General features: G+C 39.9%; 2 protein-coding genes across 3 annotated transcripts in view; both read left to right on the top strand.

Moving 5' to 3' along the window:
• NEBL (nebulette) overlaps nucleotides 1-26,043 on the top strand; it is a 380,625-nt gene that overhangs the window by 24,777 nt on the left and 329,805 nt on the right. The window lies entirely within an intron of this gene.
• LOC103237979 (uncharacterized) lies at nucleotides 331-25,983 on the top strand. Its single transcript, XM_008002444.3, has 2 exons — nucleotides 331-3,681; nucleotides 23,604-25,983. Exons 1-2 carry the CDS (start codon nucleotides 3,515-3,517, stop codon nucleotides 23,902-23,904), a joined length of 468 nt encoding a protein of 155 aa, XP_008000635.1. The 5' UTR covers nucleotides 331-3,514; the 3' UTR covers nucleotides 23,905-25,983.

The raw sequence follows: 26,043 nt of genomic DNA, 5'->3' as shown, positions 1-26,043 counted from the left end.
GAAAAAACACAAACTGTTTTTCCTCTGTTTTTACCCGACAGCAGTCAACGCAGTAGAGTTCTGTGACCAGATGTGTGAGGGATTTTCCCACACATACAGAGAAGGCATCAGTTCTGCGGTGGATGCCAGCTGGGTGTCCTCCAGTTCACTTCTGACCTTATCTACCTGGAGATAGCACCAGATTCCACAGGTTGAGGGTTCAGTACCACAAGACCGCCCCCATCACCCACTTCCGATGCCAGTCGCAAGCTCCAGTTCACTTTATTTGCGCTTGTGACTAACAGGCTATTAATCAGGGTTCCCATGACTCTCTCCTTGGGTTCTGTTAATTTGCTAGGGTGTCTCACAGAAGTCAGGGAGACCCCTACTTATATTTACTGGTTTATTAGAAAGACTTACAGGTCAGACGTGATGGGGCTTATGCCTCTAATCCCAGCACTTTGGGAAGCCAAGACAGGTGGACCACTTGAGGTCTGGAGTTTGAGACAAGCCTGGCCAACATGGTGAAATCCTGTATCTGCTAAAAATATAAAAACTATCTGGGTGTGGTGGCGTGTGCCTGTAGTCCCAGCTACTCAGGAGGCTGAGGTGAGAGAATCGCTTGAACCCAGGAGGCGGAGGTTGCAGTGAGCTGAGATCGCACCACTGTACTCCAGCCTGGGTGACAGAGAGAGACTCTGTCTCAAAAAGAAACAGAAAAAGAAAGACTATTACCAAGGATACGGATGAGGAGGTGCAGAGGGTGAGGAAGGGGTGCAGAGCTTCCATGCCCTCCCCTGCTGCACCCCCTCCAGGAACAGCTGTCCAGAAGTTCTCACTACCATGTTCTCTTGGGCCTTTTTGGGATACTTCACTGGATAGGTGTGATTGAAGCATGGACACCCGTGTGGAGAAATGTGATTAGACACAGAGGGGATGATCTAATGCTAACAGACGAGTGGGGAAAGCCAGCCAGACCTATCCTTTCAGGTTCTTCTTGGCCTCTCTGTGCAGGCTTCCTTCCTCCTGGGGATGGGGCAGGACCCCTTCTGAAACGGGGGTCTTGTGACCCACAATCAGATAATGGACGTCAGAGAATTTCTTTATGGAAAGGTAGGGGAAGGTGAGAGCATATTCTTAGTTTCTATGGCCTGTCCTGGGGAGAGAAAGGAGCAGGCAAAAGGAGGGCAGGGGCTGGGCACGGTGGCTCACGTCTGTAATCCCAGCACTTTGGGAGGCCAAGGTGGGTGGATCACTTGAGGGCAGGAGATCGAGACCATCCTGGCCAACATGGTGAAACCCCATCTCTACTACAAATACAAAAATTAGCTGGGCGTGGTTGTGCGCACCTGTAGTCCCAGCTACTCAGGAGGCTGAGGCAGGCCAATCGCTTGAACCCGGGAGGTGGAAGTTGCAGTGCGCCGAGATCACTCCACTGCACTCCAGCCTGGCGACAGAGCGAGGCTGTGTCTAAAAAACAAAAACAAAAACAAAACCACCACCACAACAACAAAAAACGAGGAAAGGATAAAGCTCTGCCTGAGAGATTCTGTTTTCTGAGGCCTAAAGAGCCCCAACATTCTAACACAGGACTATCTTTCACCTTCATCACTCTGATGCTGTTCCAAAGCTGCTTTGGGAACCACGGACCAAAGTCCACATAATTTAACAGAAGAAATACTTACTGTTTCAGTCACTTAGGAAATAACAAGGGTCCTGGGAGTGATGAGCCATGAACTGTGGATGGAAACTAATGTACATGTTTCATAATATCACAGGGGTATACTGGATAAATCATTTGAGAAGAAGCTGGGACATTTGCACGTGTTATTCCCTTTCTGGAACTTTCTCCCACCACACACCTTTGTCTTGTTGATGGCTTTTTGTCCTTTAGGCCTCAACTGTCAATGGGGATGCCTTTTCTGGTCTGGCTAGTTCTCTCTACTGTAAACTCTTCTAACCTTCTGTAGTTCTTCTTAGCACTCATTTTATATTTATTTGAGTAATTCTTTATCCTGTGAACTCCAAGAGATAAAGAAGAGTTCCGTTATTTTTTCTGGACATTATTGTATCATCACTGCCTAAAAACAATGCCTGGCATGGTGATAAATATCTGTGATTGATAAATATTTGTTTCATGAAGGAACCTGTGAGTGAATTGAATTTGGTTGGCGACAGGAAGGCCAGTACAAAGATTCCTGCCTGCAGCCTCAAATCCAAATGCTGAAGGGGCCGGGTAGCTAAGGTAAACGGGTGAAGCAGACTGTGAGGATCTTGAGTTGCTCTGGGCAACCAGATAGAATGTTCTGGACAGGTGCCTGCTTGGTGGATGTTCTCTTGTTCCTTCCGTGGAGGCGGATTCTTCTTACTCAGGGATGTAGGCTTGAACTGTGGTAAATATCAAGGACTCCCCGGGAAGACAGGACTTACGGAGTAGAGAAGACTGAGGAAACTTACACTACCCTTCATTGAAGTCTTTCTAGAATCCACAGCAATGGTGACTGAAAGAGGAAATCACGAGGTAAAGTTAGTCTGCAGTGGGTTGAGGACTGAGTGGGAAGTGAGAAGGGAAAGCCAGTGAAGGGAGGCTCCTCCCTTGAGAATTTTGTCCAAAAAAAAGAAAAAAAAAAGGCAAGAAAAGAGACCGGAGGAGAAACAGGGTCAGAGAAGAATTCCAGAAAGATACAAGGGAGGGGAGGGACTTTCTCTGCCAATGAGGACCCCTTCTTCTGAGAAACTGGGCGAAGGTCCCTAGTTTCTGAGGTGAAAATGGCAAACGGACAATGAGACCTTGTCGGGAGGCAGGAGGAGGTCCCAGGCTCAGTAAGGGGAGTGCGTGTGGGGTTGGGGTTTTGCTTTGGGGAAGCTGTGCGTGGATGTAGTCCTAAATGCATCTCCATTTCTACTTTTTATCACAGATTTTATTAACAGGTGCTGAAGAAATATTATTGGAAAGATGGAGGCAAAGCTTCCCTTGCTTTTTGCTTCTGACTTGAAGAGTCACTAGAAGTCTCAGGCACTTCGGAAATCTTGAGTGGGAAGAGGCATTATGGCAGGGAGGACCTTGTGGACCCATGGAAATCAAGAAAGCATTGATTTTCTGTGCAGAATCCTGCATTGCCTAAAACCCTGAGGCCTATCTCCCAGAGCTTCGGTAGCTGTTCAGTCAGACAACTGTGTCTGAATTGATTCTGAAAATAATAGACCAGCCATAAAGCAGCATAAGATATTATGAAACTATTCCAGAAGTTTAGTAATATCTTTGGGACCTGCTCATAGCCCAAGTTTGTGAATACTTTTGTAGTTAAAAAAATATTTTTACTTTACCAGGGCATTGCAATTCTTTTCCATCAGTGAATTTCACTCTACAGTCTTTTCAGAGCATCTCATAATCAGTCAACAAATCTATTTCAAATGTGTTTGTTACTAAGCAACGGTTGCTAAGAGCTTCTGTAATTAAGATGAAAGTTCCAAGGTAACAATGCCCAAACACAGCACCATTTTCACTATTTTCTGATAATGCAGGAGGAGTAGGATGGCTACAAGTGAAAGAAGAATCTACTCTATGGAAAGCATGGCACCTGAAATTTCTGAAGATATTGGCTGTCTTCTAGCTTATATGAAAGAGAGTGTTTGTGTTTTACTAATCAGCCAGTCATTTTTTTCTTGTGTGGCTGAAATGTACATTCCAGACATGAACAGGTAGAGTATATATTTGGAGGCAGGTTTATACTGCGTGGCTGTGCTAAGACAGGGCCACGTGGTGATGTAAATGAGGCTGCCTGACACGTGCAGCTATAAGAGGGGTGAACGGAGTACCCTCTGCATGAAATAAACTTCCTTTGCAGTTATCACCGACCTAGATTAAGCAGCGACGCAGGCCTGTTCTGTACTTTGTGTAACAATGCAGTTTCTTTTTCTTTTGGAGATTTGTAAAGGAAGACTCAGATGAATTTTTCCCTATTCATGGTGCCTGGCTCATAGCGGGCACTTAACAAATGCTCCTCTTTGCCTTCCCACTCCATTTTGTTCCAGGGGCGAGGAGGGGGTTAGGGTTTCCATGGCGACCTGTTGTTGAATGACCTCCTTTCAGACCTGTTGTTAGATGCCCAATGGGCCCGAGCTGCGGTCCAGAGAGCCGAGCCTCACCTAATGGAGGGCTTTGCTGGTAAAAGAAGATTCAGTCAGTCCAAATCAGCAAGCAATTACTGAGTCACTCTCCAGCTGCCGGAACCCTTGGCATTTCCCTACAGGGATTATCTGCAGGTTAGCCTTGTTGCAGGCAGAATGGACGTCAGCCACCAAAGAGTACTGACCAGTAGATCTGGTTCTGGTTTGGTTCCATACGTTTGAGATGTTTGGCAGGTCATACCTCCTTAGACTTTAATTTCCTCATCCTTACAGAGTGCACAATAACAGCCACTTGGCTCATATTGTAGGATTGGCATAAGAACGAGAGGAGATAGATTATGTAAAGTGCTATGTAAAGGTGTATACATATTCACTTATTCAACAGGTATTTACCAAGTGGTTCCCAAGTGTCAGGCACTATTCTAGTTTCATAATATAGTTCATGTCAGAACAAATCAATAGATCTATTTAATTCTTTTTAATGGCATCTTAATATCCTGTAATATAGGTGTTCCATCATTTATTTAACCATTCCCCAGTTTTGAACATTTAAACAAATAGTGCTGCAATAAACATGTTTATACATATAACTTTGGCATATGTGAGAATATTTCTCTAGGGGAGTACTGAAAGAGATTTTGCAAAGCCAGAAGTCTTATATATTTCATGTTTTGTTGGCTACTATCAAACACACCAAAGGGCAATAGCAACCTACCGTCCCAGACAACATGTAAGAGAATCCCCATCTTTCCCTATCTTGCGAATCTAATTTTCCAATTTTACCAGTTTGCTGGATGAAAAGTAATAGCTAATGGTTGTGTTATTTTTGGTTTCCTGTTCTATCCACAAGCATCTTTTTTTTTTTTTTTTTTTTTTGCCATTTTTACTTCTTCTGTGGATAGCCTTTTTATCTACCCCTTTTGTGTGCTTGGGGAGACTTTTTTTTTTTTTAAATTTGAAGGGGCTTTTTATATACTTCAACATGTTTAATACTTTTCCATTTCATTTTATGTACTTTTTCATCGAGAGGAGAGAGCCCATGTTAACCACTATTTTACAGAGGAGATGAGAGACATATGAAGTGAATAGCTAGTTACAGTCACTTGGCCCTATATATTGGGGCCTGGGTTGGAACCTGGCTCTTCCTATTCCAATCTGCCTTTTTTTCTTTTCTTTTTTCTTTTGAGACAAAGTCTTACTCTGTCTCCTAGGCTGGAGTGCAGTGGCATGATCTCGGCTCATTGCAACCTCCAACTCCCCGGGTTCAAGTGATTCTCCTGTCTCAGCCTCCCAAGTAGCTGGGATTACAGGCACATGCCACCACACCTGGCTTATTTTTGTATTTTTAATCCAGATGAGGTTTTGCCAGGTTGGCGTGGCTGGTCTCGAACTCCTGACTTCGGGTGATCCACCCACCTCAGCCTCCCAAAGTGCTGGGATTACAGGCGTGAGCCACAGTGCCCGGCCCCAATCTAGTTTTATTTGAGCAAGAGAGGGTTATTTGGGAGGCTCAACTGGCCAGGGAGGGTGGGTTACCTTGCAGTGCAATTTGGATGATTGAATGCGGTACCAGGGAAGCCACTGGGTTAAGGAAGCGGAATGGTGCCCAGCACAGGTTTCTTCTAGTACCAGCAGCCATCCAGCCCCATCTGCAGGTGTTACCTAATCCTGGGAAAAAGTGAAGGTAACTGAGGGCCTGAGGGCCTGAGGGCCATGACTGTGTCTTTGTTCCTGAGGAGGTGGCTACAAAGACAAAGGAGGAGGAGAGTGATAGCCCCTTGGCGGTGCCACCTTTCTGCCCTCCAAGGGCACAAACAGTGCTGTAGTTGCCTCACGTTACAGAGACCAGAGAACATGATTATTCTCAATAATCACAAGAGACTTGAAACAAAAATCCTCTCCTTGTTGGAGTTTTCAGTGGTACTTTATTTGAATAATCATCACTTCTTTTTTCTGATTGAATAATTACCATTCTCCTTTCCTGTGTAAAAGAGTAAACTTGATATAAAGTTTTTCTGGAATGGTCTTATTTTAAGATTTTTTTTTTTTTTTTTATCCTGATCTGGCTTGTGATGTTTTTTGATGGGGCTAAGTCCTAGAATAGAAAGTCTAGATGTATTTATTTGTCTGTAAAGGCTGCAAGCAATCTTCAGAGCTCTCTGGGTCAAGTCACTTATTGAACACGTATGGAATCTAAGATCTGGGGAAGTGGGGTGGTTTGCCAAGGCACTCAGTTATTCCAGATCGAAGACTAGAATTTGGGGTCCTCTTCAACTGTTTTAGGACTTCTGATTGGACCATTTTATATCTTTCTGACATTTGTCTATGTTCTCCTTCCTCTTACCTTAGGATTCTTACCTGGAAAATGAGACTGGTTGTACTTATTGCATTGAATTGTTGTGCTAAGTAGTTGATAAAGCTCTTTTCACGTGTGAATTTTTTTTTTTTTTTGAGATGGAGTTTTGCTCTTTTCACCCAGCTGGAGTGCAATGGTGCTATCTCAGCTCACCGCAACCTCCACCTCCTGGGTTCAAGCCATTCTCCTGTCTCAGCCTCCCAAGTAGCTAGGATTACAGGCACCCACCACCACGCCCAGCTAATTTTTGTGTTTTTAGGAGAGACAGGGTTTCGCCATGTTGGCCAGGCCGATCTCGAATCCCTGACTTCAAGTGATCTGCCCGCCTCAGCCTCCTAAAGAGCTGGGATTACAGGTGTGAGCCACTGTGCCTGGCCTCACGTTTGAATTTTAACCTCCCTTTGAACATGTTTATGAAAACCCCTCTTTTTCCACATTCACATTATGCATATAACATGTGCTTCATTGACCCTTGTTGGTTGAATTAATAAAAGAATAATTGTTATGTATTTCTATACTTTAATCTCACACACACACACACACACACACACACACACACACACACACACACACACAAGTCTCAAATTCACCACTGTATAACCACCCCAAGGTTATCCAAGGTTATACAGTCCAGCCATCCCCAACCTTTTTGGCACCAGGGACAGGTTTTGTGGTTTCCACAGATGTTGGGGCTCTGGGGCAGAAGGATGGTTTCAGGATGAGAGCAGGAGGATGGTTTGAGGATAAGAGCAGGAGGATGGTCTCACCTCAGATCATCAGGCGTTGGTTAGATTCTCATAAGGAGCACAACTGGGATCCCTTGCGTATGCAGTTCATAGCAGGGGCCATGCTCCTGTGAGACTCTAATGCCACCGATGATCTGGCAGAAGGCAGTAGCAATAATGCTCGCCATACTGTCTGCCACCCTGGGGGTTAGAGGCCCCTGATATAGTCTATCTCCTGTTTTCAGGCATGGAGTATTTGAAATATTAAAAGTAAATCATTTTCCCATGATTTTAAATACAGAAGAGGATCCCACAATTTCCCTTAGATGCTCATTTTGATTTTTCAGAACTGACGCTGCTGGAAAACTTGTCTGCTTTAGTCTGTTTCACAGGTGCCTGTTGACTCCTGTGCTCGCTCATTTTGCCCGAGTATTCTCTTATACACCCTGAATGGGTAGTTGGGCCATGGACTGAGTGGTAAGGCGATCTGGAACTTCTGGAGTGGTGTCCCGTGGTGCTGTCAGAGTAAGCCAAGCTGGAGTCTGCGTGGCTGCAGTACATAGGTGACTCAGGCTGTGCTAGTAGGCAGGCCTGGTGCAACCCAGGGTGAAGTCATAAATATTTCTAGGCTATTTGGTTGGTCTGTATTGTCATGGTCTCTGAGAAAGGCTGGCATGTTTTAAGTCAGATGTCTGTGTATTAGGAATACCATCAAGAGTGAATGCTTAGGAATGGTGGGTTATATTACCAAGGAGAGTGCTAAGAGAATTATTGTTCCTACAAGTCTCACCACTGAATGAGGTCTTTTGTCCTTTTACAGAGAGTGATTCAAAACCCTTTAATCCTGGCCAGGCTGGAGTTGATGTTTGGATACCGGGGGCAGGGCCTGTCTTCTACCTAGAAGTATATGGTATTATGTCAAGAGGAAGATTTTCTAGAACAGGAGTTCTGCTGAAGGTATGGGAGGTGGAGTGGCAGATTAATCCTGGACCTCAGGCACCCTACGGGTAGAACCTTGGGACAGGTATTTGCTGTGAACATCTCACATGCTTTGTATCAAAGCTTCATCCAAAGAGATATCATCACTTTTGGGTTCAAAGTAGAGGAAAGATTAACATACTTCAGATAACACACTCTGCGATTTTCTGACTTTAATTCATTTTATTCAATCTTGTTCTAGTCTCTTAGATTTACTTTTTCAGCTTTTAACCATCTTTTTTTGTGTTTCTCTGTCATGGGTAATTTTTGATGTTCAAGGGTGGCGTTAAGAAAATAGCAACAACACTTTTACTTTAAATATTTGTTTTTCATTCTTTCAACTTTTATTTTGATGTAATACTAGACAAACAGAAAAGTTGCAAAAATATCATGAAAAATTCTTGTATACTTTTTTCCAGATTCTCCAAATGGTCACATTTTGATACATTTGTTTTATCCTTTTTCTTTATATGCTATTTTTTTTCTCTTGAGACCATTGAGGTAAGTGCAGATAAGATGTCTCGTTGCCTCTAAATAATGCACTGTGTATTTCCTAAAAACGAAGGCATTCCCTTACATAAATACCATATAACTTTCAAAACTGGGAAATTAACATTGATACTGTCGTATTATCCAATCTACAGACCTCGTTCAGATTTCACTAAATGAAACAATAATGCCATCTTTTAGCAAAATAAAATCCAAGATCATGCAGTTTATTGTGTTGTCATGTCCCTTTGGTGTCTTTAGTCTGGGACGTTTCTTTCTTTTCTTTCATATAGTGAGATTTTTGAAGAGCATAGACCAGGTTTTTTGTTGTTGTTGTTGTTGAATGCCTCTTGTTTTACATTTATTTGATGTCTCCTCATGATTAGATTCAGGGTTTGCATTATTGATAGGACTAAAATTGATACTAGTTTTAAAAAAAATTTACTTTAAGTTCTGGGATACATGTGCAGAACGTGCAGGTTTGTTACATAGGTATACATGTGCCATGGTGGTTTGCTGCACCTATCAACCCACCATCTAGGTTCTAAGCCCTGCATGCATTAGGTATTTGTACTAATGCTCTCCCTCCCCTTGACCCCCACCCCCTGACAGGCCCCCATGTGTGATATTCCCCTCTCTGTGTTCATGTGTTCTCATTGTAATTTATATTAGTTTTAAATGGATATTAGTTTTTAATTAATATTGATTTATTCAAGTTGAAAACTATATTTTTTCATTGTATGATTTTATTTTACCGTAAATGTCTTGTTATTCTATATATAAATCTAGCAAGTAGAGTATGAAATAAGAACAAATCATTTATGGGTGTTTGCTTTAAATGATGCTTGATGAACTCAGGCTGGACAGACTAAATTCCCATTAATCCATTCAGTTTGTAACTTAATTACATCTTCTTAAACATTTAAGATTGTATTTGTAAATAAATATATCTAATCTTTCTTTTAATCACTTTAAATGCCTCATAAAGCAAACCTGAAGACCTTAGCAAACACTTTCCTAAGCACTTGAATAATTCTTGCAAATTAAAAATTAAACTTATAAATACGGTAGATTCCTCATTCTTCCAGAAATTCTAATATTATTTGAAAACACTCATATTTTCACTGCTTACTCAATCACATCTAAAATCACTTCAAATCTGGCACATTTTCAAAGATGTCAGATTCTCAAACATTCCATATACCTTATTTATTATTATTATTTTATATTTTTTTGAGACAGAGTCTTGCTCTGTTGACCATTCTGAAGTGTAGTGGAGTGATCTTGGCTCACTGCAGCCTCCACCTCCTGGGTTCAAGTGATTCTCGTGCCTCAGCCTCCAGAGTAGCTGGGATTACAGGCCTGACTAATTTTTGTATTTTTTTGTTTTAGTAGAGACAGGGTTTCAATATGTTGGCCAGGCTGGTCTCGAACTCCTGGCCTCAAGCAATCTGCTTGCCTCAGCCTCCCAAAGTGCTGGGATTACAGGCATGAGCCACTGGTACCCGGCCACATTCCATACATTTTAATCCCTAATTTACGAAGATTATTCTGAGCTTCACACAAAGTTATTAATACTATGGCTTCAGCATTTCTATATTTAATTCCATACCTTCCCAAGGTTGCCAAGACAAATGTGCACTGTGGAAAGCAGGTCTATTATGGGAGTTGGATTGAGGTTACCACGCTAATAGGTGCGACATGTGCTAATATGTTCCTCTTACACAATTGTTTATCTGGCAGAGATTTGGGGTTGAGGAACCATATGTCCCTGTTCTTTTTGAACTACAGATAAATTCATTTCATCATTTCTATGACAAGATGAGGCTAAGCCTCATATAATTGCTATGACAACAGATAGCGGTCCACATCCTTCAGATGTGATGGATTTTCAACTTTGGTCTCCTGGGTTGATATCCTTTCCTCTGATTTGGGTGGACGCAGGGCATCCTCATCCAAATTGCAAAGGATTTTCCCTCCTGCTTGATTACATTCTGCATTTCTTTAGCTCTTGGCAGCATTATGTCGTCATTTTATTCTGTCTGATTGGATTTTACATTTTCTTTCAAAACCTTTGGCCACAACTCCAAAGCTTCATGCTAATGAAAATGCCCTTCTCTAATTTCTTCATGTTACTTTGAATTATAGGTTTTAGAGCTTGACTTAGATTCCCAGAAAGTTCCACTAGTGCTATGTAACATGATTATAAAAAATTCCGACACCAGCCATGACTCTTAACATCTGAGAGCTCTGTGTACATATTGTAACTAGAGATGACTGAGTGTGCTCTTTTAAATTGTGTTGTTGAATTGCTTTCAAACAGATTTGAGAGCTAAATTACAAATGAACAAATACAATCAAAGTAGGAATAGATCACGTATAAGAACATCATGAAGTCATGGATAGTGGCCATTATTTATTACGATGTGCTATTTACTTTTGGTAATTTAATTTAATTTTGCTTACTTAGAGTGTCTGGAATAATAGTAATCACTCTCTGTTTTCTTGGCAGATATTCTGTCCATTAATCTTTTTTTTTTTAATAGTTTAGTTTGGTGTCATTACTAAAAGTACATGTTTTGGAATCAGCTGCACTTGGGTTGAAATTGCAGTTTTGCAGTTTTTTAGCTGTGTGACTTTGGGCAAGTTACCAAACCTCTCGGAGCCTCCTGTGGGTAACCTTGCAAGGTTGTCATGAGGATTAGGCTGATTTTGGAACACATAACATAGCACCTGGAGTATAGTTTTTTATAATGTTTATTATTCACACTTCCCGTTTTTGTTGTGTTTCTGTCCTCATCCATTGATTCTGGTCTGCCTCATCTCTCCCAATGACATTTTATTGAGCCCTGACCCCTCTTTTGGTTTCTCTAATAGCTGTACATTGCCTATATTCATTATATATTTCTTCTACCTTATAATCACGGTAGAGGCATAGTGGACAGTCCATTTATTATAAAGATTTCTTCTGTCTGTCTCCTGGGAGAGCCCCTCAGTTGTACCTTCTTGGCTTCTTTGTGTTGAGCTTGGTGAGAATCCATAAGCCATCATTCCTCTCCACCTTAGAGGCCATTCCTTGGATGCATCTGTTTCTCCTTGATCTTGGACATTTCCAGTGGAACATGCACACATTTTGCAGTGTTTACGGTGAGTTGGGACAGCGCTGTCCGCTGTCTCAATAATATAAGACTGTTTTGGTTTCTACTGTTTTTGGAAGCCAGATTCATGCTCCCTCCTACCTTGTTCTTTAGGGTTATAGACATCATTACCCTCTAGGAGGAGGACTTGGCAAGGAGGAGCTGACCACTGACCATTGGAAATCGCGACACCCACCATCCGCAGCATGCTGGGCTCCTCTCCACTTCCAGTTCCTTCCTTTCTTTCTTCCTTTCTCTTCCCTTCCCTTCTCTTTCCTTTCTTTTTTTCAGGGTCTTGCTCTGTCACCCAGGCTGGAGTGCAGTGGTGTGATCATAGCTCACTGCAGCTTCAACCTCCCAGTTTCCCGGGCTCAAGTGATCCTTCTACCTCTGCCTCCCTAGAAGCTGAGATCACAAGCACACACCATAATGCTCAGCTGGTTTAGTTTTTTTTTTTTTTTTTGTAGAGATGGCAGAGATGTCTCGCTATGTTGCCCAGGCTGGTCTTAAACTCCTGGCCTGAAGCAATCCTTCTGCTTCAGCCTCCCAAAGTGCTGGGATTACAGGCATACCTGGCTCACTTCCAGTTTCACTTAGCTTAGGTTGTGCCACCTATCAGGAGTGGCTAAGGAGGTAGTAACCTCAGTGACCATGACCTTGAGTGGATTTTAAAGACAGAAAACCTAATGGGGCAGCAGTAGCCGTGGTGTTCTTAGACACCAAGCAGGAGCAAACTGGAATAATTCTACAGATTTCCACTTGCCCAGGGCAAAGCCAGATTGGTCCTGACTGATATTTTCTCAGTTTTTCAGAGTTATAAATAAACACCAAGGCTATATGAACAGTTAACGAGGAAGACTAACCATGCAAGAATAGCTATGGCTAACTGAATGCAGCAGTTGTTTGGATGGATATTTGTTATATACAGACTCTTATAATGACAATTACTATTAAGTACCAGATGCCAGATACTTTGAAAAAATTTATTTCTTTGGATTTTAACAACCCTTTGAGATAAATGTTATAATTATCTCCACTTTCACAAGTAAAAGGTTAAATTAATTGCCCAGAGTCACATGGCCAGTAAGTGATAGAGTCAGGACTAAGACCTATATCTACTTAAGATCAAAGATCATGCTTTAATCACTTCCTATAGACAAATGGCATAAGGAATTTTCTAACAACTAACTTAGTGGGATTTTTCCTTGCCAAATTAAGAAAATGTTATGCCAGTCAGGGAAGTCACCAGAAAGCACTGATTTAAAGAAGAACCTATCAACTCCAAAAATATTGTCTCTAGATGTCCATTAATTCTACCAATCCATGACTCACTGGGGGCAATAAGCAACTCCTCCGTCCAGAGACGAGTAAGAAGTTATATCAGTCGTTTTGCTCTAGATATGAATTAATTTACCCAGATTGCTTTCCTAACAGCAGACTGCAATGTACTGCGTGAATAAAAGATTTGCTGTTCGGGAAGGAGAAAGTGGAGGTGGTTTTGGAACATGGAGACCATTTACAGTAGGGTAGGCTTTGGCGACCTTTGTCCAGCTGTAGGGTAGAAAGTAAAGAGGAAGGTGAGAGGGAACTTGGAAGGCTGAAATAGGACAGGGATACAGAAGGAGCGGTGGGGAAGATGCAAAGACAAGTTCACCTCTCTCCTGCTTTTGCTGACTCTGAGGATTCTTGGTGGTGGGTGATGAGGGTGAAGGTTTGAAATAAGAAGTAATAAGGGCTGGGCATGGTGGCCCATGCCTGTTATCTCAGCACTTTGGGAGGCTGAGGTGGGAGGATTGCTTGAATCCAGAAGTTTGAGGCTGCAGTGAGCTGTGATGTTGCCACTGCACTCCAGGCTGGGCAAGAGAGTGAAACCCTGTGTTTAAACTACAACAAAAAAGTAGTAAGGAGAGCAGTCCTTGGATTTCAACAGTCACTAGTCGTATTTGGGGCTTTCTTAAAAATGGAGATTTTGGAAATGTATTACTAGAGAATTGGATCCAGCAAGTGTGGAGTGGACCAAGGAACTTGGATTGTACCAGTCTCACTGGGTGATCTTAATGCAGATGCCTTGAGGACCAAACTTGTGGAAAGTTTGAGTTAGAGTGTCTTCCACTGGGCTGGTAGGCAAGTCTACACCCAACCCCGAATGTGATCCTGTGGCTTCTGTGAGGTTGGGGACTCCCTGGTTGAACAGCTCAAGGTGTTTAAATTGAAGAAGGGCTTCCTGCCTTTGAGAAATGTGTTTAATCAATCCAGGCAAAGCTTTTCAAGGCCCAGAAAGTTCTGCCTCAGGGATAGGCTACCTTTTTCTTCCTTGCCTCTTAGCTAATTTCTGGCTCCACTTCTCATCCTGGCCGGGTTTGAGGAGGAAGAGCTGGGTTTCCAGCTGCAGGGAGCCAAGAAAAGTAGGGTGACCGCTGAAAACAGGACCTTCAGTGCTGAGGCCGGCACAGTCCCGGACACACTGGGATGGTGAGTCCCCTCCTTGGGCAGAAGCCCATGTGGTGTAGACCCCTTACCAATTCTGCTCCGCTACAGAAAGACTGTGCCATGATGTCTCAGGTCAGGGGAATCACTCACTCAGTATATTTGGTGCACCCATAGGAGCTGTTTCTTTTTTCTTTAGCAGAAAAACTCTTTTCAGTTTAGTTTCTTTGACTTGTTTCCTGTGGTTGCAGGAGGTTGACTGTTGGTAGCCTCACCTGGCCTGAGAAGTAATTCCTCAGTGCTTCCTTTTTGTCAAATATTATCATGTCAAGAATCATTGCCAGATTTTTTTTTTTTTTTTTTTTTTTATCTCCACTGAGGCTGTAACTAGGATGTGAGTTCACTGAGACTAGAGAAATTAGATCTTCAAACAGCCCTTTGGAGGATACGAATGGGGAAGTACCACACAAAAGAGTTAAGGGAGGATGGGCTGTCCTGTCGGCATTGGCCCTGTGGCCTCGCCCCACCCAGTGGCTTTACTATTAGCCTAGAGAGATTGTAGTATATTCTTATTGAATTCAGTTTGGAAGAGGAAAATGTGTTTTCTTGAATGAGGAATGTCCCCAAGGTGGAGTTCAGGCTGTTTTTCCTCTCAGCTTGAGCTCTGGGATGAAATAGGGCCTGTTACAGACAAAGCTCTGTTTGAACTAAAATGACTCACAAGAGGTGTCCAGAGGAAATGAAAGAGTGTACTGGAACCTGGACAAACGTTGCCCTTGATGGAGGGTGGAGCGGGTGAATAATCAAGCTGAATAATCCCATTTCTAGTTTTTAAAAAAGGTATAAAATATTAACTGTGTGTGATGTGTGTACACAGACCACAAACAGATTTTGAGAGGAATTCATAAGAGAAATTCTGAAAACTATTTTAAGCACGGCAGCATTGTGGAGTAGCATACCTTCCAGGTGAAAAGAGAACGATGTTCCTATGGATGAATGAATCCTGATGTTTGTCAGAACTCAGTAATCACCCAAGACATGATTTAATCCCAGAAGGTTTCCCCATCTAATTATATTGTGCATATGCTAATACTAAAAGTAATTTGCAATTGCTAAACACACACTAATTGATGGGACAGTGGTGAGAGTAGGAAGGAAAATGTTCTAGAAGCTTTCTAACTGGATGGACATCACTTTTGAATGTAAACTTGTCCAAATCTGGATAATTTGGGATCGACTGTGTAAAAGGTAGTCCTTGGAGGAAGACTTAAAGTTGCTTATAATGTGGGTTTACATGGATGGAATAGTGTTTTCTAAAATTTAGGAAACATATGCAGAAAATTCTGAAAACAAATGAGACTAAGACTTAATCCTGCCCTCTGTCTTTAGCATTACAAAGGGGTTTTAACACTGTTGCTAAATGACCTGGAAACAAAAATACTATAGAAAATAAGAATACATATAAAGCAGCTTTGAGTCTAGGAGATTAGGACATGACTTAGTTCAACTGAAGTCTTATTTTCTTGCAGGATGGAAAATTTGACACCTGCTTAGATTTTTTTTTTTTTTTTTTTTTTTTTTTTTGAGATGGAGTCTCGCTCTGTTGCCCAGGCTCTGGAGTGCAATGGCATGAGCTCGGCTCGTTGCAACCTCCGTCTCCTGGGTTCAAGTGATTCTCCTGCCTCAGCCTTCTGAGTAACTGGGACTACAGGCATGTGCCGCCATGCTTGGCTAATTTTTATATTTTTAGTAGAGATGAGATTTCATTATGTGGGCAGGCTGACCTTGAACTCCTGACTTCCGGTGATCCACCTGCCTCAGCCTCCCAAAGTGCTGAGATTACAGGCATAAGCCACTGTCCCCAGACCTTTTTAGAATTTGCCTTTGGTAAATGTGTAGGTCTGTGGAAAACAAAACAGAGATTGACTTATACACAGGACAAAGATGACCATCAGCATCAAGTGGTCCCCAAGCTCCTTAAGGTTCTCAGATTTGAGGCAGCCACCTGGGAGAATCAGTGATGTCATCATGACAGCCACATCACCCAACCAAATGCTACTCTGCTATTATGTTGAGACATAGGTTTCGTTGGAACCTATTCCCTTAGGATTAATATGATGGGATCTTTCCTGATAATAACAGCTAGTAGGTACTGAGTGTTCACAATGTGCCATATGCTGTTGTGAGTGCTTTGCCTATATTCATTCACATAATCCTTCTAACTCTATGCAGATTCCCTATGTTTTCTCTTCTTATTTTAAGATGGGGAGGATCTGATACACAGAAAAGAGAATAACTTGACTCAAAGGCACACAGTCTGTAGAATTAAGATGGAATCTGGCTTTGGGACTTGCTTTTCATCAGCCCTTGTGTACTGCTCCCCAATGATTGGGGATCATAGAGAAATTGTAACAGGTGACATTTCACCCACAGTGAGGAGCCCCCTCCACTGAGCCTGGCCTCCCAAGACACAGTACTTTTTCCCTTTTGTGATTTAACCAGTAATTTCATTAGGTTAAAAACATCACCTGCTTTTCTTACCTTGAAACCATGACTTCTACTGAGGTAAATGGTGTGAGGGCTGTAGCTTCAAAAATCAAACTGAAAGTGTCACAAAAAGAAAGCTGGTAAAAGAGTAAAATTGGACTCCCACCTCGCACACATACAAAATTAACTCAAAATGGGCTAAAGACTTAAATGTGAAAGCTAAAAGTATAACACTTTTAGAAGAAAACAGAGTAAATCTTTATGACTTTGGATTAGGCAGTGGTTTTATATGTAATGCCAAAAAACACATGAAACAAAAGAAAATACAAATTAGACTTCATCAATATTTAAAAACACCTGTCCTTCAAGGACACTCTCAAGAAAGTGTAAAGACTACTCCTAGAATGTAAGAAAATATTTGCAGATCAGTCTTCTGATAAAGAACTAGTACCCAGAATATATAAAGAATGGTTACAACTCAATTATTAAAAGACAAGTAACCCAATTAAAAATAGGCAACAGATTTGAATAGATATTTCTCCCAAGAAGATGCATGGTCAATAAACACATAAAAGAAGGCCTGGTATCATTACTCTTAAGGGAAATGCAAATCAAAACCACAATGAGACACTTCATACGTCCTAGAATGGATATTGTGAAAAAGGTGGACAATAACAGATGTTGGTGAGAATGTGGAGAAATTGGAACCCTCATACATTGCAGGTGGGAATGTAAAATGGTGCAGCTACTTTAGAAAATAGCCTAGCATTTCTTCAAAATTTAAACGAAGAATTACCATATGATCCAGTAATTCTACTTCTTGGTATATATCCAAGAGAATTGAAAACATATGTCCATACAAAACTTTGTACATGAATGTTCATAGAAGCATTATGCATAACAGCTAAAAAGTGGATAAAACCCAAATGTCCACTAATTGGTGAGTAGATAAACACAGTGTGGTACATCGACATAATGGAACACCATTCACCCCTGAAAAGGAGTGAAGCACTCATCATACTGTTAATATAACATGATGAATCCTGAAAACATTAAGCTAGATAAATCAGGCACTAAAGGCCACATATGATATGATTCCATTTATATGAAATGTGCAGGACAGGCAAATCCATAGAAACAGAAAGTAGATTAGCAGTTACCAGAGGTTCTTGGGGAATAGGGATAATGGGGAGTGATTGCTAATGAGTACTGAGTTTCTTTTTGGGGTGATGAAAACGTTCTAGATTTATATAATAGTTATTATTGCATAACTTTGAGAATATACTAAAACTGAATTATACATTTTAAAAAGATAAATTTTATGGTATTACGATTACACGTCAATGTAAATATATGCGTACATATACAAAAATAAAAAAGAAAGCTGTATCTGCCCTTTTGCAGAAAGTAGGAAGCAAAGTTAGCATTGACCATTCAAAAAATACAACAGCAGGAAATTTTTACGAATTTCACTTTGGGCACCCAAGGGCACTGGGACCCAGCTCCTTGCCAAACGAACTTCATTTTCTTATTTTTTTCTTCTTATTCCTTTTCCCAAACTTTGTGGTTGGAGGAAATAACTAGTTCAGTGGGGAGAAAAAAGATGCTGCTTCTGTTTCAATCTTGAAGCAGTGTTCCATGTCATGACCTGTCACACACACCCAGAGGTTCTACATGGATTCCAAAACAGTAACATATGGAAATGTTGTCTCTTTCCACATTGCTTTTATTGGTTTTCTGCTGTCCTGCGCTTTTCTCCAGCTGGGTTGTTTTTTGCTTTGGTTTTGTTACTTCTGTTTGTTTATTTATTTATTTGTACAGAGAAAATTATCACAGTGAGCAGAGTACAGGCCCACTGAGACTCAGCTGTGGAGGATAAAACATGGTCATTATTTCGGTCTGGTTTTGGCATTAGGGCAATGAGGGTGTCATAAGAATGAGTTAGGAAGCATTCCCTCTGCTTTTATTCTCTGAAAGAGATTATAGAGAACTGGTATAATTTCTTCCTTAAATGTCTGGTAGACTTCACTAGTGAACTAATCTAGGCCTTGTGCTTTCGGTTTTCAAAGATTGTTAATGATTGATCCAATTTCTTGAACAGATATGGGCCTCTTCAGATTGTCTATTTCCTCTTGTGTGAGTTTTGGCAGATTGTGTCTTGCAAACAATTGGTCCATTTCAGATTGGTTAATAAATGTGTGAGCATAGGGTTGTTCATAGTATCCTTTTATTATCCTTTTAATATCTATGGCATCTGTAATGATGGCCCCTCTTTCATTTATGATGTTAGTAATCTGTGTCCTCTCTTTTTCTTAGCCTGGCTAGAGGCTTATTGATTTTATTAATCTTTTCAAAGGACCAGTTTTTGGTTTCATTGACTTCTTTTTTCTCTATGGAGTCCCCACTTTTCAATTTTATTGTTTTCTGCTCTAGTTGTTATTATTTCTTTTTTTCTGCTTACTTTGTATTTAATTGGCTCTTCTTTTTCCAGTTTCCTAAAGTGGAAAGTTAGATTATTAATTTTCAATCTTTTTTCTTTTACAATACGTGCATTCAATGTTATAAATTTCCTTCAGATCACTGATTTTGTGGCATCCCACAATTTTTGACAAGTTGTATTTTCATTTTCATTCAGTTCAAAATATTTTATAATTTATCTTGAGATTCATTCTTTGAACCATGTGTTATTTAGAAGTGTGTTATTTAATTCTCCATATATTTCAGGATTTTCTTATCTTTTTGTTATTGACTTCTAGTTTAATTTCATTGTGATCTGAGAGAAGACATTGTATGATTTCTATTCTTTTAAATTTGTTAAGGTGTGTTTAATGTGGTCAGTCTTGGTGAATGTTTCATGTAGGTTTGAAAAGAGTATGTATTCTGCTGTTTTTGGGTAAAGTAGTCTATACATGTCAATGATATGCTGTTGATTGATGCTAGTGTTGAATTCAACTATGTCCTTACTGATTTTCTGCCTACTGGATCTGTCCGGTACTGATAGAGGGGTGTTGAAATTTCCAATTGTAAGAGTAAACTCATCTGTTTCTACTTGCAGTTTTATCAGTTTTTGCTTTGTGTAATGTGATGCTCTGTTGTTAGGTGCATACATGTTAAAGATTGTTATATTATCTTAGAGAATTGACCCCTTTATTATTATGTAATGGCTTTCTTTGTCCCAGATGACTTTCCCTGTTTTGAAGTCTACCCTGTTTTGAAATTAACATAGCTACTCCTGCTTTCCTTTGGTTAGTGTTATCATGATATCTTTTTCTCCATTCATTTACTTTAAAATTATATATGACTTTGTATTTAAAATGGGTTTCTTGTAGACAAAATACAATTAGGTCATATTTTTTTGATCCATTCTGAAAATTTCTGTCTTTCAGTTGGTGCATTTAGATCACTGATGTTCAAAGTGATTATTGATATAATTGGGTTAGTATCTGCCATATTTATTACTATTTTAAATTTTTTGCCCTTGTTCTTTCGTTTCTCTGTGTTACACTCTTTCTAATTTTTATGGTTTTAATTGAGCATTTTATATGATTCTATTTTCTCTCCTTTCTTAGCATCTCTGTTATACTGTTTTTTAAAGTTTTCTTTTTTAGTAGTTGCCCTGAGGTTTGCAATATACAGGTAATCCAAGTCCTCTTTCAAATAGCAATATGCTACTTCATGGGTAGTATAAGTACCTAATAATAAAGTAATTCTAATTCTTCTAATTCCTCCCTCTCATTCCTTTTTGTCATCCATTTCACTTATACAAAAGCATATATGAGTGTGTAACATAGATACCTATATACACATATATACATACATAAAATATCTGTATATAAGAATATGTAACTGAATACATTGTTTTTATTATTATTTTGAACAAACTTCTATAAGGTCAATTAAGAATAAGAAGCCAGGCATGGTGGCACATACCTGTAGTCCTAGCTACTCAAGAGGCTAATATGGTAGGATGACTTGAGCCCAGGAGTTTGATGCCAGAGCCTGGGCAATATGCAAGACCCCATTTCTTAAACAAAATAAGAAAAGAAAAGAAAAAAGTTAAAGAAATTTAAATTTTACCTCTACTTACACCTTTTTTTAATGTACTTTCTTTCTTTATGTAGATCCAAGTTCCTGACCTTCATCATTTTCTCTCTTTGAAGAGCTTCTTTTAACATTTCTTCCAAGGCAGGTGTATTGGCAACAAATTCTTTCAATTTTTGTTTGTCTGAGAAAGTTGCTATTTCTCCTTCACTTCTGAAGGATAACTTAGCAGGGTACAGAATTCTAGAGTGGCAGCTTCCAAACTGCTTACATGTGGAACCACACACTGAAAGTTGCACACCTGTCATTGTTTCTGAAACTTTGTTGTTTCTACTTAATATGCATGTGGCTTATATGATATTCAGCTCTTAGACCACTGACAGCTTAAAACCCTGTATGTCCTTCTTTCATGCTGTTCATTGAAGATGGAGATTCAAGTGAGAGAAGTGAGAGTTTGAGGACCATCTTTTCTGTTTTTTTTTTTTTTCAATGTTATGTTTTTACGCTTTGAGTATGTTTTCACTTGTGTCACACTTTTAAAAAAAGTGTTTTAACAATTATGGGATAAGTTGAGAGTTAAGATTTGGAAGAGGTGTTGATTATGTTCTCTTGTTCTTCCTTTTTTTGCTTTTGTTCTCTCGTTCTTCCTTTTTTTGCTTTTGTTCTCTCGCCCTCTCCATTCTGAACTTGCTTTTCTAGACACCCATTTCTTTGATATCTTTAGTAATTAAGGAGCCTTACTGTGGATTTTTCAGCTCTGTATGTTTGCGGATTCTTAGTTGTCCTGTGTGTTATCTCTTTAGACTAAATTTAATCTGATACAGTAATCAAAGTTATGTGGCTCAGTGTATCATTCCTTCCATATCACATGTGTAAAGCGTACATGAGAATTTGAAACGCTCTTGCTGTGTGTGTGTGAGATATTTTTTGTCTAGGGAGACTTTTCTTATTTACATTGAGATTAACTCACCCAGTGCACAAAACTCCACTGTAACTAATGTAATCTATAAGATTATTATGTAATCCTATTTATATGTTTTTGTTGTTTCAAGAGGAAGAAAATGTCTATGGTCTTCAAGCATACATGGTGTCTTACTAATGCAGGGAAGAGAGAACACAAATGACGGTTGGTGTTGCTCTTTTTTAAGAATTAAAAAAATTTACTATTTGTGTTTCCTTTGAATTTGGTTATAATTAAATCAGTGTGTGCTGGGTACCATAAGAGCAGATTCTAGTCCCAACCGAGTCATTAACTTCCTTTTTACAAAAATATAGATGCCAAAATATTTTAGTATGCATTCCTAACAAGTATTTAGTTGTATGTATAAATACCTATAACATAAATATTGCAAAATATTAACAATAATTTCTTAATTCCTTTTAACACAGTTCATATTCACATTTTATTGGATATCTCTTTCAATTGCAAATTGCAAAGTCTTTTGTTTTGTTTTAGTAGTTGCTCAAGTTATGAGCCAAATGAAGTACATTTATTGAATTAGCAGCTTTGTCTCTTAAATATTTTTAAATTTATAATAGTCCCCTTCCACTCCTTTCCCCCTTTTAATTCCCTTTATTTGTTGGAGACATCAGGTTTTTGCCTTATAGCATGTCCCACATTCTGGGTTGGGCTGATTGCTTCCTTGTAGTATCATTTAACTTGTGCCTCTATCCCCATATTTCATATAAACTCATAGATCAACAGGCCTGATAATATTAGGGCTCAAATTTTCTTTTCTTCTTTTTTTTTTCTAGGCAAGATCACTTTGTAGTTGGTGCTATGTACTTTCTAGTGCATCTCATTGGGAGAGACATAGTATCTGTTTGTCCCAGCTTCAGTGAGTTAAGATTGGTCAGAAGACTTAGCTGTATACCTGGTCCATCATTTATAAGGTTCCTCATCAACCATACATTACCCTAAGTAATGGTTTTTGCAATAGACTTCTAGAGAGAATTCCATCATTCTTTCTGCATTTATTAGTTGGAATTCTTTAATATGGATCAATTTTTTATCCTTACTTATTTGGTATTCTGAAATATAGTTTGAAAAGAAAAAGCAAGATCCATTCGTCATTCTTTTCTGTTACTGATCCATTTTCTGAATAATGAATTGGGGTCCTGGCATCCTGCCTTGGTGGGAACCAGGGAGTTGTTCTCTACCTTTTGGGGAAGAGGGAAAGGAGTGGGAGGAACATCTTATCAACTCATTATAAACCCGTGGATGCATCTGAGTATCTTTGAATCAGTTGCAGTAATTCCTTTTGATATTCATATTGCCCCATCTTTGGCCAGTGGAGACTTCTTCTATTTGACTTGTGTGTCTCTTTGACACTCTTAATCTGAGCCATTAACTTCTGGGCAGCAGTTTCCTCTTCTTTAAACAATTGGGTTAGTTGGTCTTCATGATTTCTTTTAGTTGTAGCTTCCCTTCCAGAAAAAAGATGGTATATGCTAATATTCCATGACTAAATTTCTTATGCTGAAAATCTATTTTTATTTTTTCCCTCTTTAGAGTCCACACACTGGGTGAATTAATGCATTTGAAAATATAGAATGCTTTTGTTTCTCTCTCTTTCTGATCTTTTAGCTCCTAGTTATGTGACACTGGCTTGACAGGAGTCCACACTCTAAGCTCAGTATCTAGGTAAAAAACCAAACAAAGCAAACAATATAAACATTTCTATACTTAAGGCTGTAATGAGGCTTACAAAAGAAGTCCCTGATTTTGAAGATGGATTGATTTTGAAACATAACCAGCAATGTAGTTGTTATTATTCCAAATGTGGTATTTTTTTTCCCCTTCTATGGTGGGTACCAGGCATAAAGAATGGACAGCTGTACTTCATCCCATAGGCCTGGTAAGGCAGAACGGAGAGCCGAGAAGGGCCTGAGGCCTCCCAGGGAGCTGGCTGGGGAGACCAGAAGGCTGCAAAGCTGGCCAACGCTTGCCAGGTGGCTGCGGAGAGTCAGCTTCAGTCTCTACAAGCCGTCCATCCAGGCAGCTCCTGAACCAGATCCAGGCAACTGGGCCAAGTCCCCAAGGCTGTCTCTGGGACCAGAAGGTATAACCAAAGGGAAGCATGGATTTAAATTCCAGGGCATAAAAGAAAAGTTCAATGTATCTAAGAAGGTGCTGAAAATGACTTTTTTGTAAATGTCTAAAGGACACTGTCTTATACCAAACCATATACAATAAAATTTTAAATGAGCCTGAGTTCTGTTTCCATCCGTGCCCTGTGGAGCACATGTGACATCAAAGGCAGCTCTGTAGGGTGCAGGGAGGAAGGAGTGTGCTTTTATTTCCCATTTTGGCACAAATCCATCAAACTATTTTTGATGGCTGGGAAACAAAACTTACATTCCCTCTAAATTCATTGCATTTGCCAGATCCACCTTTGTTTTTCTACAGTGATGGTTTCTACTTCTTCAATCTTTGCATTCCTCTTACTTTGAGGCTTTATTTAGCAGGAAAAAGGCAAGAATGATGCTAGATTTCAAGGGAAGCCTTAAATAGCCCAGTTCATTAAGCAGTCCCCTCTGCAACTTACCATTTCTTCTCCCCAACCCCCAATTTAAAACAGTTGTTTATAAGACTTTTAAACATGAACCATCCCTCTCATAGGAGTCTTATGATGTGAAAAGGAGCTGCTGGTTTCATTTCAATGTGGTGGGAACCCTTGGTGATGAGCAAATATAGCTTCAACCTAATGCATGTGCACAGTGGCTGTGTGTGTGTGTGTGTGTATGCATGGTGTGTGTGTATGCATGGTGCATGTGTGTGTATGTGTGTGCCTGTGAGCCTCTAGAGATTCTGGAATTCCATTCATCATAAGAATTAGAGATGTCAGCATTGCTTTCAGCAATTCTGTCTCTTCTTTGCCACCACAGGAATGTTCCTTACGGCTTTTGAGATGTTTCCTTCATGATCTGTCTTTGTGCTGCCTTGCCCCACCACCCCTCAACACTGCACTTCAGTGGAGACTGATGCAGACGGTGCTGTTTCTATTTCTTTTTCTTTTTTAGAGATGTGGTCTTGCTCTGCTTCACAGGCTGGAGTACAGTCCTGTGATCATAGCTCGCTGCAGCCTCAAACTCCTGGGTTCAAACATCCTTCTGCCTCAGTCTGCTGAGTAGCTGGGACTACAGGTGCATGGCACCATGCCTGGCCAATTTTTAAAACGTATATTTTTGGTAGCAATAGGGTCTAGTTATGTTGTCCAGATTGGTCTCAAACTGCTAGCCTTCAAGCATTCCTCCCACCTCAGCCTCCCAAAGTGCTGAGATTCCAGATATGACCCACTGTACTCGGCCTTGTTTTTATTTCTTTTGGACTATTTATTTCTGATCATTTTTACTGCTCTTTTCCAAAGTCTACATTCCCCATCCTCTTTGAAACTTTGAATCCTGATGTGGTTGGGTGGTGGGTTCTGCCTAACTTGTTAAAGAGTGACCCTAATGCGCCTGAAGTGGTTGGTTTCATTACATTAGGGTCTTTTGACAGCTCAGGGAGAAACTGCCACTCTGTAAACATTTATCACCTCTACTAGGGAAAAAAGGCCCAGGCCTGATTATAATGGGTCAGCAAGTGGAGGAGAAGATATTATTAGCTTCAGTGTCTTTGGTATTGGACTTCTTTTCATTCCTGCATTAATAACTCATAACTTATTGATCTTTTCCCTAATCTTTGTTAGTGATGTTGCCTTAAATTATAAAGGACAGTAATGCAATATTAGTAACAGTTCTATCAATATACTAAAAGCTTTACCTCCTCCTACTCCTTCATTTTTAATCAAAATAGGACCTTCCCTGAAGGATTGGGTTATGAGTACAATGAATTTATGTTGGTCTAGTATGCAATATTATGATTTAAAAGCATTTCTCAATGGCCAAGTAGATAAGGAATTATATGAAATTCTACAAATGCCAAGAAGTATTTCAGTGATTTACAAATATTGTCTGCCTTCTGTATGCATAAAATGTCATAGATTGGTGCCAGTGAACACACACATATATCTCAGGTGAGGATTGGCTTCAAATAACTTACTGGTACATTCTAGGAGAGAAAAATTAAAAAAGAACTTACATGAAATATTTCCTAAATAACACAAGAAAACTTAAACCTAAATGTTAGATTGGTTGGAGAGATATATATACACATATACAACCAATTGGAGATTATGTATATTTATATTATATATAATTATATATGTTGAAGATTTTATGAATATATTGGTTGGAGATCATATATATACATGTATTCTGATGACATATATGATCATCAGAATTCAGAGAA

The sequence above is a fragment of the Chlorocebus sabaeus genome, chromosome 9, assembly GCF_047675955.1.
Source record: "Chlorocebus sabaeus isolate Y175 chromosome 9, mChlSab1.0.hap1, whole genome shotgun sequence".
Lineage (NCBI taxonomy): Eukaryota > Metazoa > Chordata > Mammalia > Primates > Cercopithecidae > Chlorocebus > Chlorocebus sabaeus.
Note: the sequence above shows the minus strand (reverse complement) of the source record. Positions and strands in the feature narration are given on the sequence as shown.